At 35.7% G+C, this 17,956-nt stretch overlaps 1 protein-coding gene across 1 annotated transcript in view; it reads left to right on the top strand.

Moving 5' to 3' along the window:
• Positions 1–11,671: 11,671 nt before the first annotated feature.
• The window catches only part of LOC117425964 (chromodomain Y-like protein 2), a 35,598-nt gene continuing 29,313 nt past the window's right edge, over positions 11,672–17,956 (top strand). The window contains exon 1 of the mRNA XM_034043309.3: positions 11,672–11,934. Coding sequence (XP_033899200.3) covers positions 11,911–11,934 — 24 coding nt within the window. The 5' untranslated portion in view covers positions 11,672–11,910. The remainder of the gene's footprint in view (positions 11,935–17,956) is intronic.

Raw genomic sequence — 17,956 nt, 5'->3', positions numbered from 1 at the left:
CGTCTCCCCTGAATATAAGAGTGTGCTCAGAGAATAAAAGGAGTATGTGGAATCTGACACCAGAAATAGGCATAATGTAAATAATGTAGTGCAGGCAAGAACAGTATCTGTACATTAGTAATCGCCAGCACCCTGACATCATCAAAAAGGCGTAAAATTACCAGAATACAGGTAGATCAATACAGTGTACACACTATCATTATTGAAATACTAACACAAAGTCCTTAGATACTTTGGTTAGTTTTGTATCTTTCTAGCCTAAAAAATGTGTGTAGCTTTACAAATATTATGCCACTACATTATATAATTACCTTTATTGATCCCTATGATGTTGTGACTGGAAAGGAACTAGTGTGCCCTCCATGAACCTGTAGGGTCTCAAGAATCTCTGTTTCAGCACCACCTGTTCAGGACAGCTCCCTGGCTGGTGACAGTCTGGGGAAGGTGACACAGGTTAAATCAGGTGACACTACTGTAGATGTACTGTACAGTATTAGTACGTTTGTAAAATGTAGGCAGGGTCTGGGAAGATGTTAATTGTGTATTGTAGTGGGGGTGAGCACCTGAGCTAACATTAGTGCCGCAAGCTCCCAGCATAACAAAAACACTTTAACCAGCCTCTGCTACTAGCACCGATATTGCATCAATGTGCAGGAAAGCTGGGCTCAGCCAGCAGCACCATCACTGTATTTGCTTAACTTATTGGGATTCATTTTAATGTAGGCTCAGAACCCAGGACAAAGTACAAATATGAGAATTTATAAATACGGCCCTGCGTTTTACGCGACCTGCTTTCCTAGGCTGCACTTCATTCCTCCCACCGCAAGGTGGTCATGTAGTCGGCTTAATTAGAACATTTATTGATTAATAATCTCTCGATTCCTTTAATCATCTCAATTAGTTATTCTATTAACGCTCATTGGGGCGTTGATTAGGCGGCAGCAGCAGCTACAGACATTTATTTAGTCATGCATCCCTTTATTACTAATACGTTTTATTCAATATTGTTTCTTAGAATGTGTAAATATATAATTTAAATGTTTCAGTTTAGTAGTAGGAGCACATAATTTGTCAACAAAATATAAAAAAACAGCCCTGATTCCCAGAACAATTCATATGAAATACTGAAATCATAACATCAACGCTGTAACATATATATTACAAATCTAACATAATCATAATCATAATAATAATAATAATAATAATAATAATAATAATAATAATAATAATAATAATGATAATAATAATAATGCAAGGTTGATCGCAAGCAGCACATTAAGTGTCACTTAGTTTCATGAAAGAAAATGTCCCATGCATTAAATGTTGCTATTAACCTTAAGCATCGTCAGTTGGTTAACCCTGCCTTCATTCATAGATTGACGTTGTTCTGTAAAAACGTGGCCATAAGAAGAAACACTTCTTTCAGCATATACAGAATTGGTAACAACTGACAAATATATTTTAGCCTTTCGTGTTAAATTGGAAAATTATTCTTCAGCTTTAATCCCAAATTAATTCAAAGTCATTCTACTGCCGTTTTATTTTGCATATGGGAGGTATTTGTCCTTTTCTGATTTACAGTCAGCATCAATCCTGGAATAGAATATAATGGGAGGGCTTCCAGATCCAAACCGGCTCAGGTGGCAGCTTGGGTAAAGTACAGTCTTCTTGTTGGATTGCTTCTGTCAGGTGGTCTTGGGCAATGTTTAAACACTTTTTTTTAATGGTTGCAACCAGCTTGTCTGCTTTCGGAAAATTATTTGCCAAGACATTGCTGGCAAGGGCTATTATGTGGGCATTACAAGTCAAATGTACTGAATTTGACAGTAAACTTTAAAGAATGTCATTGTATGCCTTGATCATGTAACTGGCATTATCAGAGATAAATCCAGTAACATTATTAAAATTAACTTCAAATGCGTTTAAACATTTCACAACGCCCTGTGCCACCGAGTAATTCACAGAGTGCAGATTAACTGTATCGGCTAATATTACTTTCAGTTCGAAGGTATTCGATAGTCCTTGGAGAACAAACAAAATGTGCAAAACATACTGATCTTTTGCATTTGTAGACTCGTCAGTAACTACAGATACACTGTCAGACATCTTTACCAGTTGTACAATTTTCATCTTGTGCAACTCAGCAATTTGGGGTAGATATTCCCTTCTCAGTTGACCTGCTGTAGGAATTGCTCCCGCATTTATTGTTTGTTCAGAAATGCACGTAGTTTGGGATTATCAGTTTTTTTCCTGGGGAATATTAGCACAAACAAATGCCTCTGTCAAATCGAAAAGAACATCTCATCGCCGTTCATAATTTTTGTTACCCTTACGTTTTTTTACTGGAGGACGACGTCTCATAGCTATCCATCTCAGCCTTTCGTTTTTTGTGTTTTTATGATGATAAATGTCGATCTATTGTTGACTTTTGAGTGTGGTCCATAGATAAATTGCAAGTTGTGCAAAATAAATTATACCCATCGGCGTACAGAACACCAGGTGGATATTGTTGTGTGCGTTCACTCAATGAAATGCTTTTTGATTGCGATGTCTTTTACTCCATGTTTAGGTGTCTCGATTTTTCTTTTAACGCATCAATTTATTCAATTATCATTTATACTCATCATAATTAGCTTTTATTTTTCTAATTAGTCAAAGTGTAATGTGTTGATTTATTAATTGTAAATTCGATTACTATAACTGGAGTGGCTGCAGGGACATCTAGGGGATAGCAGTTGAATTACAATTGAAAAAAACAGGTCGCGTAAAACGCAGGACCCTAGTATAAACTACAAAATATAAATCAAAATTGTACAGATCTTCAAGCAAGGTCAGATGCAATTTTCACCCAAGCAGATAGAAATATTGGTGACCAGAACAGAGCGCACACAGATACCCACTCTCCTGAGCTAAACTGACTCTAACAGACAGAGCTCTACCTACATGCATGAGGCCAGGTTAAAGTGGCAATCAATTTACCAATTTAACCTGACCACATTCCTCACAGGGGTTTTCGTACACCTCCAATTAGGGAGGCCAGCTATTTAAACAGCATATCTTTACATTTTTGGTTGGCCTGCCCAATTGGAGGGAATTTGTGTAGCATGAATTGCTTTTAACTCCATCCCCACACAGTATACAGCTTCTGTCCTGCCACACAGTTATTTCTTTTAAAAAAATATATTTTCCCACAAAGTTTGCAAAGCTACATAACACCATCTGAAGTTTTGTTTTTCAACTAAAATAAGTTTTGCTTTCAGTTCCCTAGTCTGATGATTCCATTTGTTTTTTTCTGACTCAATTTTCCTAGTTTGAACATTATATTTTACTTTTAATCATATGTGATAAAAAGGTGTGCTTAGTTACTTTCATCTTCTTGTCCCAACTATATGACACTGCGTCAATAAAAAATTAACCATAAACTTAACTATATAAAAGCACACTAAACTAACACCAAGAACTCAACGTGAATCAAAATGAATGAGGGTTGTCTTTGTTGAAGATGGAAGTAAAATGAGGAAGTTTAATTTCAAACCTGCATATAAAAATAGCTCATACAGGATTGCAGTTTCTTTGCAGTATATACCGTAGTAACCGTTTGACACAGGAAACCGTGGTCTGACAAGTTTACTAACCTGCTTTCATTGTGATTTACCTAGAGATGCATGAAGCATGCAAGGGCCACTTTCATGTTCTGTATCAATAGCTGTTTTTAAAAATACTGCTTTCTAAATTGTGTTTCACACACCATGCAAAATGCCCATAGATAAAAATAGAAATGTACCATTCCAAAAGAGTAAATAATGTTTAGAATTAAATTAAAAGATAAAACTCAACAGAACATAGAGTAAAGGGAATTGCATTTTATTTCAGAAGGGCTTTGTTTCTTCTTACAACTACTGGTATGTGCTTTGGGAGCATTTCTGGTGAAGTGACTTAAACCATTCATTAGGGGACTTCCCTTCACCTGTGGCCTCCTGGGAACACAGTTATGCTAATTGGCATTTGATCCAGCAGCCTCACTTAAGGTAATCATAGGGATATCACCTGAGCTGGTACATAAGCTTAAAGGGGTAATAACCATGGCTTAAAAAATTCTTACATTTCTTACTTAGACACACCTTACGTACAGAGTCGTAGCAACACATGGAAACATGTAGCACAATAAAATAAAAAGGTCCTTATGTACCCTTTAAACATTGGGGCGACCATGAAAAACATCCATAGCATGATGCTTATAGTCCTGCAAGGCTGCTTCATATACTGTACCAGAATATGCCTTTTTGCAAAGGTTCCCAGCTAAATATATCAGGAGTTATTAGTTTGGCACTATATGTATGTGGTTGCTGTGACAATGTATGTGCAAACAGGCACCCTTTTTTAAACTATAAACATTTTTTTTGAATAGGAATAAGATTTGAAAGAGCAACTACATAGCAGATGTTTAAAATTAAAAAAACGGAACATACTACTCAGAAATACTAAAATATTAAGAGAATTGTTTCAACTAAAAACTCTATATGTAGGTAACAAGATAGCCATCTTGATTTGGATATTTTTTGGCAGTAGCTTGAGAAACTGCTAGAAGAGATTAATTTTACCTTGAGGGGGGGGGGGGGGGGGGGGGGGTTGTGACTTGCTCCACACATGTGTTTTGGCAAATCTTTTGTGATTAAACAGCTGTTGGAGGACATCATGGTAAAGTTCGTATGGGATTACATAACACATTTCTTAGGTGATGATTCTTAAGTATGCAATGCAAATATAAGATTAGCACAATATACTTAACATGTGACTACTAATTTTGAGCTTGATTTACAAGGCCTAACACACACTTCCTCGCTGAAGTAAAGATGCAGAGCACAGACTTGACATCATTTTAAACTCATGTTAAACTCTGCAAAATGTTTGGTCTGGGTCTGCATTAAAGCTAAGGCCTGAAGGAAGCTTGGTGGGAGGGGAACAGAAATAGAAACAGAAACAGAAACAGAAACAGACCTGAAAACATGAAAGGCATTTTAATACTTGAATAAGTATGTGTTTTGGGTACTGGAAAACAGCTGCCCGGTAATAGTTAATACTTAATAAGTTTAGTTAGTACTTCTTGCAGGAGTTAGGCTTTTGTTTTTGTTTGATTTATTTTGTGAATATAAATATACAGACCCTGCCCTGTTGAAATATATTTGTGGTCCAGTGTTTTATTTACACAAAAAGACAGTGTGACAGGTCTTGCAAGTGGCAAACTTACCCCGGTTTGTCACTATATATATAAAACATTATTAGCCTTTCTTCTGCTTCCCAGTGCTTTTTCCTTAACGTGTCTGTCGTGTTTTAGCTGCAGGTATCCACCTGCACATTAAACTTTTTTTTGTTTTTACCAGTTATGCAGGAGCCCTAAGGAATATTATCATCATTATGATAAAATGAACGAGGGATACAACACTGCCCCATTACCATGTGGCGTCTCCTATACAGGTTCTTTATTTTTAGGGAAAACAATATTGCCCAGAAGATTTCACACCTTCTTTTACATACAGTTTTTACGCCTCAATAAATGTCACTTGTCACCACAGACAAGTGGAGTGGATTGTTTGTTACAAATTAGTAGGCCACAAACTGTATTACAATGTGTTTAAAAATTGTGTGTGGGGATACAATTAAAGCATAGTCAGACTTGCTTAATTTTTTTTCTTTTTTTTTTTTAATTTATCTTGGTACACCCTTTGTGTTTTAAGTTTGCGTGAACATACTTACAGCCTCAATGAATCCTGGTTTGCTGCCATGATTAACAGCTGTTTCCTCCTTCTCTGAACTCTCCTGGAAAATGACGTTATAGTGCGCTATACATTTAGTAACCCAAACCGGAATTTACCACCAGCCGCATTTGATAGAGGTGTGCTAAACTAGATAAAATGAGTCAGTTTGAAATGGCACATTGAAATGTATTTTGAACCACATATAGTCACAGTGAACAGGGTGCTAAATCAGATAAAGCCTGTTGGCTTGGTCACTGATCCGGTTTTAGGAATTTATATATATATATATATATACACAAAAAAAAATAGTTACAATATGATCAATAAATGATATGATATAATTTTAAACACTCTAAACAATTTAGGCAGGTTTTGTGATTCCACAACTGCGATCACAATCAGACTTAAAATGTGTTCCCAACTCCAACAGATTATTGGAAAACTAGCTCAGAACACCATCAAAAGTCCATAAAGTAGGTAGACAGGATCTTGGTTTATCAGAGACCACTCCAACAAAACATAGCAGGCACATGCACCAATGAAAGCCATAAAACTAGACATTACTATTTCCACGATCAGACACACAAGGAAGTTACCAATTCCACGATCAGACACAAGGGAAGAAAAACTATTTTGTATTTATTCATTCAAGCCATTTACATATGTAGAACCATATAGGCGTATACAAGCCCTTTTTGTTGTTGTGGTTGGACTATAGATTGCATTTACATTTTAGAATAATAGGTAGTCTAAGAACATAAAATAAGATTAATAACAAATGCTGGTATATCTTATGATTTTTTATTTTTTGTGTGCATGAACATACGTACAGCCGTGTGATATGTAATTAATAAAAATATACAAAGACATGACTTATGCAGGTTGTAATGTTTCTCTTGTCTTAATTTATTCTATATATGATAGGCTCGATGATGTCTGTATTGCTAATCCTGGTATTAAACACATTTAAAGAAAGTTCAGAAAAGCACAGTTCATGTTGAATGTTTGTTTTCCTGTATTATGTTTTGTGCAAGAAAGGGGGACAAAATGAATGTCATTTTTTTTGCTGCACTTCACGTAAACAATGGCTGAATATGAAAACATAGCTTACAGCTGAAATGTTTCAGTATTAAAATAAATAAACAAAGATATCTATAAACACTAAGCTAAATATGTTTGTATAAAATACTGTTCATGTTACTCGCAGTCACTCAGCAATGCATTTGTAAAACGTATTACAGAATTTGTAGTATCCCATTTTATATAGTAAAACCTGGCTAACCTGGTCTTGCAATGGCCCCCATGTAGTTAATGGAGTTGAGATATGTGATGGCGGATCCCTTATAAAAGTTGACTGCGGTATACCATGGTGAAAGTATAGTAAGGTGCAGAGAAGCACAGTTAAACTACACCTTGTATATCCAATGGAAAGGGGGGGGGGGGTGATGTCTATGATGCCTTTTTTTTAAGTAATCAAAATGATCGAATACTCAAAGCATTATATTTGAAAGCACCCTATGTATGTACACTCTTCCCTATCTATACTTCTGGTCACATTTTTTAATTTATTTTTTTCATAGTTACAATGGTAAAACTGGGAATATGAATATAAGGTACAAAAATTGGCCCTATTATGTATAATAAAGTGTAACACAGAGGAAACTTTACGTGGTAGAATTATACATACAGTAACTGAAGAGGCTTTATATGGGAGATATATTTTTTCAATATGTTTACCATGGAAATACAGCTTTGCTGACTAACCGGGTAGCAACAATGACACCAAATAGACATGATGCTCTTACAGATCACAACTTCCTACACGCATTTCTATTTTGGCAGAAGCTGCTCCACGATTTCCAATTCACCCCTTTAGGTGGGGAAAAAAAACACACCAATAGCCTGGAACAATGGCCTTTAGATAATTAGGGTTGCATGGCGGTACATTATAATTTGGGCTTCTAGTCTTCGGTTTTTATTTTCCATCTCTCTCCCTCCCTTTAAACCTTAATTAATAGTTGTTAAGCCTTAACTGAATACCAGATTGTTTAAATTAGCGACGCACTACTAGAAACTAACGCAGTGGAAATTAAAAAACTGAATTTGGCGATTAGAGCCAGAACGAAATGCAGGTTCAGATAGAATGAGGTGAGATCAATGCAGGTCGTTTGTTAAATCAATCAAGATATGAGGGTAAAAAGAAACAACTTCCTTTGGGAATTAGTGTTTGATTAAGAAAGCGAATCGGCTCAAAATATGTTCAAAGGAACATCACGTGATCAGAAATAAAACCCCAAAACTACACGCGCTAATTATAATTCTTATAGAAATTAACCTTGCAATCAAACAACCAATAACAAAAGCTGGGAGAAAAAGATTAAATTAGAAATAAATACCCATCTGGGATAGGAATCTTGTTCCTGTTTTGATACTGGCAATCTGTAAATGGTTTGCGCCATTTAAATAAGTCACTGGCCAAATGTAATTACTCTCAGTTAGTCCGTCTAGGAAGTCAGTTTTCATTGGTTTAGGTATTTCCATCACAGTTATGAGCATAAGCAAATGCATTTGGCTTTGATCCTTAAAGAATCTTGTTTTCTTATGTTTTTAATCGGATACATGTCAGCAATGTTTCTCCAAAAACCACTATTGGAGAAACTAAAGGAAAAACAAATTAGACATATTGAAACAAATGACACACAAATGAGAAATGCTCAAAATTCAAAATGTTTACCCGCTTTATGGCATTTTGAAGGAATATTTACAGAAAACAGCACAAATATATTTCTGAAGATGTTCTCTCAAAGATCCAGAAATAAACACTATATTCTGTAGTTCTGTGATTTGAATTCCCCAGGTTTTGTTTGAAATCTGGAAAATATTGTTACTGAAAAAATAACACCTTTATATTACCCAAAGCGAGTCAATCTCAAGCCAAGAGAAGGTGCCTCCTGCCAGATTATGCTCACTCTCAAGGCCTATGACTTGAAGACCTTGGAAATCTCAGCAGCAGCTGAAGACACCAGCAGGGATGGAAGGCAGAGTGAATCAAATGAGGTGTGATCCATTAAAATAAATCACTAGTCTTCTAATCAGGACCCACCACAGGTAACCTTGCTCCCAATGAGGGATTTATAGGAATGGTAATGTGAATCCTACAGGGTTTGACTCGCAAGAAGAATGTTACTGGGAGGGACTTGGTCAAAACAGTTTGTCAGAATAAAACTGGATACTCGTGTGTTTCCCCATGTTAACTAAGTTAACAGAAGTCAAGTAAGCAGTTGTGGCAACATTTCTCAAGCATGCATAATACTCTGCTCTCTGTGATAAGAAGATGACTATTGAGATGTCTGAAATAAATGAATACACCAAAAATGAATACAGTAATTGCACATTGGGCAAAAATAGACGACAAAGAGGAACACAATAATGTAATATAATGTAGCAAGAAAATACTCAGAACAACTTAACGGACCCTCCCTGCCACTAAGTTATTAAGTTGTACACTGTTACAATTGTTTTATTATATAATCATTCTAAACAGTATGGCCCATATACAATGCATTTATCACCATGTTAAGTTTACACCATATTTGCAATCAAACTGGTAATGTTACACAACTAGTAATAAACAACTAAGGTGCTTGTAGGAGCTCTTAAATTAGCTTCCTAAATTATTTATTTTTTAACTACATTTTTTTAAATTTTGTTTTAGAACAACATTTTTTGGGAGGTGGTTGAGAACCATTTGATGATTTAAGAATCTCAAAATGGGCATTCAAGCAGCTCTCACATACAAGTTTCTTTCTAGAATGGAACAAGCTCTTACAGCACTGCATACAAAAGCATCTGCTAAATCATTAATAATAATAATAATAATAATAATAATAATAATAATAATAATAATAATAATAATAATAATACCTATTCATTGTCACTGGTCATTATTATTTACAGAACACAATATGCTGTCCCTTGGACACAAATGCTGACTAAGAAAATTCTGAAATGAATTGAACAGTAAATGCCATAAATCATCCTGGGTCTTTTGCGAAATATTGAAAATCCGGCTCCATGTAAATCAAATACAATTTTTTTATGGATAATTCTACAATGGGTTGGGTATACCTGAACAATTCTACAGTGGGTTTGGTTCTCAATTCTCACATGTCATATAGAATATTTTTCCAATAGGGCTGTGCAGATACTCAGATTTTCAGGGTCATTCTGTTAAGATATGTAAAGTGGTTAGGTATCACTCAACACAAAACAAAACTCTCACTCGGTTGCCTTTGTTTACACAGTCATTGAGTACCAATAATAATAATAATAATAATAATAATAATAATAATAATAATAATATGTAGAATCTGTTATGATCAAACTAACTAAAACAGCATATATAACAACTGAGTGCGTACAGGATCATTTCAGTTTTCTAAAGTCCATGGAAGTCTGGACAATCTAAATCCACATGTTATAAATATACATTTTATACAGTTATGTAATCTTTTAAATTTAAATCTCAGTTACCCATTCAAGGAAGCAAACAAAAGTGGAGATGTTTTATTATTATTATTATTATTAGGTCAGCAACACAATTATATATTTATCACAATAGTGAACTGTGAACTGATGTCTATTCAACTGATCTAAACAACAGATGTAATGTAAATACTAACTCCATATAGATTATTTTGCATACACTTCCGAAACCCATGTGTATTGTTAACCAACTTAAGACTTTTTCAATATAACTGTTTAGACATTGCACTGATTTCAAGTTTGACTAACTCAATGCATACACATTTTAGTCTAGACAGAAAAAGTACTACAAACTGTTTAAATATACTGCACAATGCTTTAAAAACATGGAGCTACCAAGGTTTTGAAAATCATGAAAACATGTCAAACTGTGAATTCTGCAATAATAGCAATATTATTTATTTTATGATTCTTTAGGGCTATAATAACTGCTACACAAATCTGGATCAAGGAGTTGTGACTTATGATATTAAAAATTTAAATACTCAACAATATTCAGTCCTCATGCCTGCTACAGAATGCATACATCAAAGGGTATAAATAAGTACTTGTTAATAAGGACAAGTACAAGGACACTGAAGTGCATAGAAATAATCTCACATATAAATTTTACACATTTAACTGTTTCTATAGATTGTATTTACATGCTCAGAATAAAAACAGATGTTAATTCTATTTGTCTGAGATTTTACTTTTGACCACAAATTGCTGTTTGAACAGAATTGTTACCAAAATAAACGCATTCTATTTACAGTGTTCTCAAACATTAAATAAACACTAAGATGGTTACATTGTACTGTTTAATTCTTTAAACGTTTTATACAACAGAATATTTTTTATTAACAATTGAAAAAATATATACATTATAAAAATAACAAAGAGTCAAAACGCAGGGCACTGGTCTAATTGTTGTGAACTCCAATTCCCAAATATGGTCTGTCGCCAGTTTGTCATACCTGACATTTGAAAGAAAATATACATTGTATTTTTTTGTTTACTTGAAATACAGGCTCTATTTTAAAAGGTATTTGGCTACTATAGCTGTTTGGTATGCAACTCACAAGTCCATATTATTAATGTAGGCTAACACAGACATGTGTATGATACTGATGATGGTTTTGCTGGTCTTTATGGGAAGGATCGTCATTAAAGGGACTTTCCAGGGTTAAAATGATCTAACAGTCTACAATAGTCAACGTTGGGGAATGCACCAAAAGCTTCCAGGTAGCACCCAATTGGGCATTGTGTCATTTGTCGTGTATAGAGTAATTAGGACGGTACATTACCTAAAGAAAACTCATACGGAAGGGTGGGTTCCATAAGGGGGCAGATTGGATCTACCCAAATACACCGTATACCTACAGTGTTCAACCAGCACCGCCCAAATCTCCCGCCTTGTTTGTTTTAGCTGTAGAACGATCCATCTACAACAGCCGGGCTCGATTGACACTGTCTGCCTGTGCTTTGCTGCTACGCCTGGCTCGGAATAACAAGACAGTTTGCTAATACCAGCCGATCGGGGCTTTACTCATATCTACACAGCGAGCTAAAAAAAAAAAAGCAAGCAAGGAATCAAGCAAATAGCCCAGCTCAAGTTCTGGAACCCAGCATGGCTTCGGGAGACCTTTACGAGGTACTGTAAAACACTGTCAAGGGTTATGTTCTAATATCGACAGACAAATGCATTAGGAAGTACGAACGGGTTTCCGTTTATGGAATCACCAATGTCCTAAGCCCTTAGGAACAGAAGATTCCATCCGAACCCTGCTGTAGCAGTAAAGGGATGAAGCTTTGGGTTCTACTTTACATTGCTTGGGTTCATTGTTATTATATCAGGCCTATTGAAATAGAGTTAGCGGCAGCATCAGAAGCCAGGTGTAAGAACTCACTCACGTCAATCATGGAAAGTCGTAAGTAACAGCGATGTGTTATTACAAGCTCATACCTAAAAAAAAAAAACGAAGACAAATGCAATAACTACAGACGGGATGCTGATGTAGTACGCATGGCAGAAGAAATATATTTAACATTTTATTTTTTTTAAAAAAGTGTGTTATTTGAGTTGAAGATTAAGGTTGATCACGGTGTTACGTGTTGTCATGGCGCAGGTGACCAGAATAATTCAGACCTACAGTATTGTGATTTATTTTTTTATTTTTATTTATTTGTTTTTTATTTTTATTTTTTTTTTTGGGGGGGGGGGGGGGGGGATTCATAATTGCACTTTCCGCTTTTAAAAGTTATTATTTGGATTTCTGTCTGGGTTTACTGATGGGACACTGTCATAAGCTAAATAGTAGGTATGTAGCAGGATATAGATATGCACACCATGGGAATAATAATAGTACAACCCAAATGAAGAGTAGCTATAGGAGAATAACACACACCCCATGTTCCTTTAAAATGTGCAAAATATCAAGGCTGTGTTACAGTAAACCAAGATCATTCAGGATTTCAAGATACAGAATAAATATGTTGACATGTGAATGTGTAAATCTTGAGTTTGATTAAGAAACAGCAGCATCGTTATTGGTTGGTGATAAGTCAGTTCTTATTCGTACTCCTTCACCCATACCTTTTAGGTTATAAAAAGCTACCCGACAGCTATCCAAAACTTGCTTAAACATAGGATTTGGATTTTTGAAAACGTTCTAAATCCGTTAAAATCTTGTACTTTGTATATGAACATAGACCACCAGTGAGAGTTACCAGAACATTGTAGCCTACTGTTGACTTGATTCTGGAAATGCGTAACTTGATTACAATATGGAGTTTACAGTTGCATTAAATAATTGCTTAATTAGCCCAATATAAAAAAAAAAACGCATTAATTGTAGGTTTTGCAGGCTAGTCTGATTCAAGTATTTGTTGGATTAAACCCAATAATGTTCATAAAGTCCGTCTTTACTTTAATATATGAGGCGTCATTTTGAAAAAGGTTATGTTTTTTCGATTTGAATTCATAAAAAAAAAAGTGAGGTATAGATTTATTCACTGGTCTGTTCTAAACTATGTTGAAATAGACACCTTGGAGCGTTAAGAATCTATTTTTAGCAAAGCTAATCATTAGACTTTATTTAGATAATATAATTATTGGACTTTTAAACTTGGAATTGTCATGGAAAGGATATTTTTGATCAAGTAGATTATGGTTGGGTGCTTGTGATAAAACAGTTAATTTAGGAGGTTTGGGTGGATTTTGTCAATGCTAATGTACCTCTTAGTATTTAAGTTGATATAAAACCGTGATTATTTTTTTATAGGCCTATGTATTTTGTAAACTACGATACACACTAATATTAACAGATTATAAACACCAAAGGTTTGATTAAAAAAAAAAATCATTGGCTATAGCGTTTGGACGTCAGTTGTAAAAATATTTATATCTCACAAAAAAAAGTGTAAGCAACCGTTTCAATAAGAAAATCAGAGTACTTCTTTTGTACATATTTCAATGAAATGTGGGAGTAGAAAGTGAGGCTAAGTAAAAGGAGATGCAATTATAATGATGGTAAAGGTAGTCTTCTCCACCATGTTAAAAAGAGTAACCCTATCAAGGAAGTCTTGTTCTAGACATGGCACACGACCTACCAGCCTACGTTTTTGTTTTTTTTTTTGCTTGAAAAAAACTGCCTGCAGATGGTACAGCTACAGTATCTTTGATTAACCTATCACTATAACCACATTAACCTGGGAGGTCGGATTTGGTGTATTTAAACCGGTAAGTTAAAATCGTGTGATAGTAAGTAAAAAAAAAAAAGAAAGAAAAAGAAAAAAAAACACTGTCACCTGGTAGACTGGCAATGGCAGTTAATGTAAAATTTTTAGAATAAAATGGATAATAGGTTGTTTTATTTACTGTGACGTGCAAGGTATAGACAGGTGTTTTATTATTATCAAATTAAATCTTGTTGTAAAATAGAAACATTTTAGAAAATTGCATAGATCTGGAAGATCGTTTTTTTGTGTTTTTTTTTTTTTCAGGTTTACCCAACCTGACTCTCATTATAGAATGGTTTATGTTTACTCAACCAACTCGTTGTTTTATTGTTTGTAATAGTTCAGCATATGTTTATTTTGATTAATTTGATGTGTTTTTTTAGCCATTTCAAAGCAAAGATTCTGATTATAACTACAAATAATTTACACCTAGATGAATTACGGGGAGGTGCTGTTGTTTTCCGTAATAGTAGTTAAAAAAAATAAAAATAAAGTGTCTTCATTTAGCATAACTTATGATTTGTGCTTGTAATTTATGTCATTGCAACCAGGTTTACTTCCAACATAGATCCAAACTCAGCATTATTAAACGGGTGTCAGTTTTTTTGGGGGGAGATTTATTGACACCAATCCAGTTTCTTTTGTTGTTTGCATTAAATTCTGTACCCAAAATAATTCAGTTATTTTAAATGGTACATAATAATATGACAGTGTCACAACAAGTCTGAGGCTTTGATATTTTATGTTTTGGAATTAATGGGAAAAATATGTGATTATCCCATAGAAAATCTATAGGATTTAACTTGAAACTTGGCTAGGCAATCTTCAGTTGGCTCAGTGGTAAAAACAAGCCAAAATTCTAACAGACAGTTCAACGCAAACAGACATCTGCCTTCCATGGTATCGTACATGTAGTTTTTTGTGCCATGTCTGTTAGATCAGGGCAAGTTGACAAATCTATGAAGGACATCTTCAGATCGTGGTTAGTTCTTCCCATTGAACCAAAGTTACAGCTGAATTTCAAGTCCAGTACAATGCTATGGAAAAGGGTTGTACTGTCAACTGTCGTAAGAGTATTCAGAAATGTAATTTTTCCAAGCCAGGTGTGGGCCACAAATTGGCCTTATCGGCGCTTATTCATTTCCCCCAGATTGGCCATGCTTGTGTTTCTAAATTCTTAGTTCTAGAACGAGGTGTGCTCTTTTGGACTCACAGTGGGGATGTTATTCTGCACCACTTCTTGCACTTTGACTGAGTGAAAGCTGTGTGCAAGTCTATCAACATCCATGAGCAGAGTCATTTGAGTTTGAGACATATTGTGATGCTGTGATGAATCCATTGTAGATAACAAGCTGGTTCATTCCAGCTCCTGTGGACCAAATGCTGGGCTTGTTGCCTCCATTTAAGGTTGGTTATACATAGAGAACTGTGTTTTTTACAAATACAAAATAACACGAAATGTAACATATAAAACAAAATGCAAATATAAAAAGAAGTAACACGAAAAATCATTATAAAACAAAGATACAGTGTCATTTTTAAATTGTGAGGTTTGTACAGAAAAAATCATAGTTGTCAAGGCTCAGCCGTTACCATAGACACGGTCTGAAGGGAAACGGAAGCTCTGACTAGCACTTGCGCAGATGTTGAAGCGAGTCGTTTGGGAATTAAAATTCTGATGGAAGAGACATTTTTTTCTAAAATGCCTAAACCGCGCCTAACATGTGATATAAAGCAGGTCATGAACACATTATGAGTGTGAGGGAAAAAAATAAATAAAACGGTGAATTAAAGAGCAGTGTTTCAATACTGTACGTTTAGTCGTTCTTTACATTTAAACAAATACATATAGTTTACTGTACAGGACTGTGGCAAAGTGGTTTGCAGTGCGCAGGTGATGTGATTATGAAACAGAAGACAGACAATAAAGTTCACAATCCAAACAGGATTATTTTTATAATCCTGGTCTGGTGACCACAAAGAATAATCCTAGGCAATACACAGCAATGTGTATTGCACTGTTCCAAAACAATGGGTTGCAGTCCCAAAATAATAGGACGCAGTTCGTAAATAATAAACACAGTAGAACACACACACGTTGTCACAAGTCCACAGCGTGTGCTATAGTGCTCGTGGTGAAATACAGTTTATCCGTGTACATTGGTGCAGTGTTGTCCGGGTTTAATGCTGGCCTGTAGCGACAGCTCCAGATCGTCTTAGCCGTCTAAGAAACAAGTAGATTTTTAGACATGACAAAACAACAAAACACTCGCTATAAATCACAGTACTCCTTCCGGTTAAGCTTAACCATAACAAAGGAACAGATCACCTTGCTACATCCCCCTTTGTATCGTCAGTCACACTCCCTTGGTTAGCGAGAGCAACCATTTCTCCTCCAGTCCGCGGTTGCCACATCGCTTCCCTTCTGGGTCGATGACTTGGTGTACCGTAGCGCCGCCCCCTTTCTAGATGTCCAACTTCCACCTAACCCTGGGAATGAATTGTCAGGCCATCCAGTCCAGGGCACTCTGTTCCCTTTACACAGTGCCCTCACAGGTATCATTAATTGGAACGAAACAGTGTTGTCATTATCTAAAAAAGGCATGAATTGTTGACTGATGAGAGCTGTAATTCTTGGTGTTTTTTGTGTGCATTTGTGTAAGACTGACTGTTAATATTTGGTGACACTGGTGTTTTGTAACTGAAGGCCGCCCACGCAGCATTTGGCAGCACAAAATGTCAGTTTATCAGCCAAGATGATTGTTGGTTGTTAGCTGCGTTGGAAATTAATTCTATTCTGTGGTTACTGAGTAAAGCCCGGACACGCAGCATTTGACAGGCTGCACAAAACGTGACAATAAGCGGGTTTGTGAGATGATATCAAGAGAGGTAATTTCTCAAAGAACCTATAGCACGTGGCAAGTGGTTTTTGAAAAATCGTGATAATAAACGGGGCATTATATTAAGCGAGGTGATATAAAACAGATTCATCTTTATTTTCTACTAGTATATGCAATTTTTTTTTTTTAATGTGTGCAAACTTTGTCCTGGAGCCAATGCTGTTTTGGTATTGAATGGATTTGAATAAATGAATCTGCTTTGCTTAGTGTTTAAATACTGAGAAACCCCAGTGGGATTGAAATACAAATCCTATCCTGTGTTTTGTGTAAATACACCGAAGTGATCCGAGTGCCTGTGACAGTTGCTGTGCTGTGCAGTGAAACGGTGACTCGTAATGGTGAGCTGGCACCCTGGCTGCAGCTCCTGATCTCCATGCTACTCGTCTGCAGAAACAAAAACAACAAAATACAGGCTCCAGCTGGATGATTAGTTTTAGCGTAAGGGAAAGTACTCACGCCCCCTTTGTACTACCCAACTCCTCCCTGCAATCAGCCCGGCGCCAGCCTTTCTCCAATCGCTGCCTGCCCCGTAGCTGATCACAAGGGATACGCGCTTCCGCCAAGATGGACAACTTCCGGTTTCCGCTCACCATCAAGTCGACCAGTCTACGGGGAAGCATACCATCCACCTTACACAGCGCCCTTTCTGGTCGGGAGGGAGATTTACAGCTTAGACTCTTATTCTTTCTTTGTTGCACTTCTACTGAGTTTTCATTGAAAGAACACTGGGTAACCTGTATTTGCAAATTATGACATGTCCCATATTTAGTCTTCTGAAAGGTGGTAACTTTATCCATAAATGCAACAGCACCTCAGCATTTTGTATGTTACACATGGGAACGAGATTTCTGAGTTTAGTTTATGTTGAACTGAGTAGAATATATGCTATTATTACATGATAAATAAAATATAAAAATTATGTGTATAGGTGTTTTTTTTTTTGTTTTTGTTTTTTAAATGGTCTCAGTCCTAAAATTCTAAGATATATTGCATTTTAAGATATATTGAAATAGTTATAAGATTGATATCTGTAAA

The sequence above is a fragment of the Acipenser ruthenus genome, chromosome 20 (genome assembly GCF_902713425.1).
Source record: "Acipenser ruthenus chromosome 20, fAciRut3.2 maternal haplotype, whole genome shotgun sequence".
Classification (NCBI taxonomy): Eukaryota; Metazoa; Chordata; class Actinopteri; order Acipenseriformes; family Acipenseridae; genus Acipenser; species Acipenser ruthenus.
This window is presented reverse-complemented; position numbering and strand designations above follow the sequence as displayed.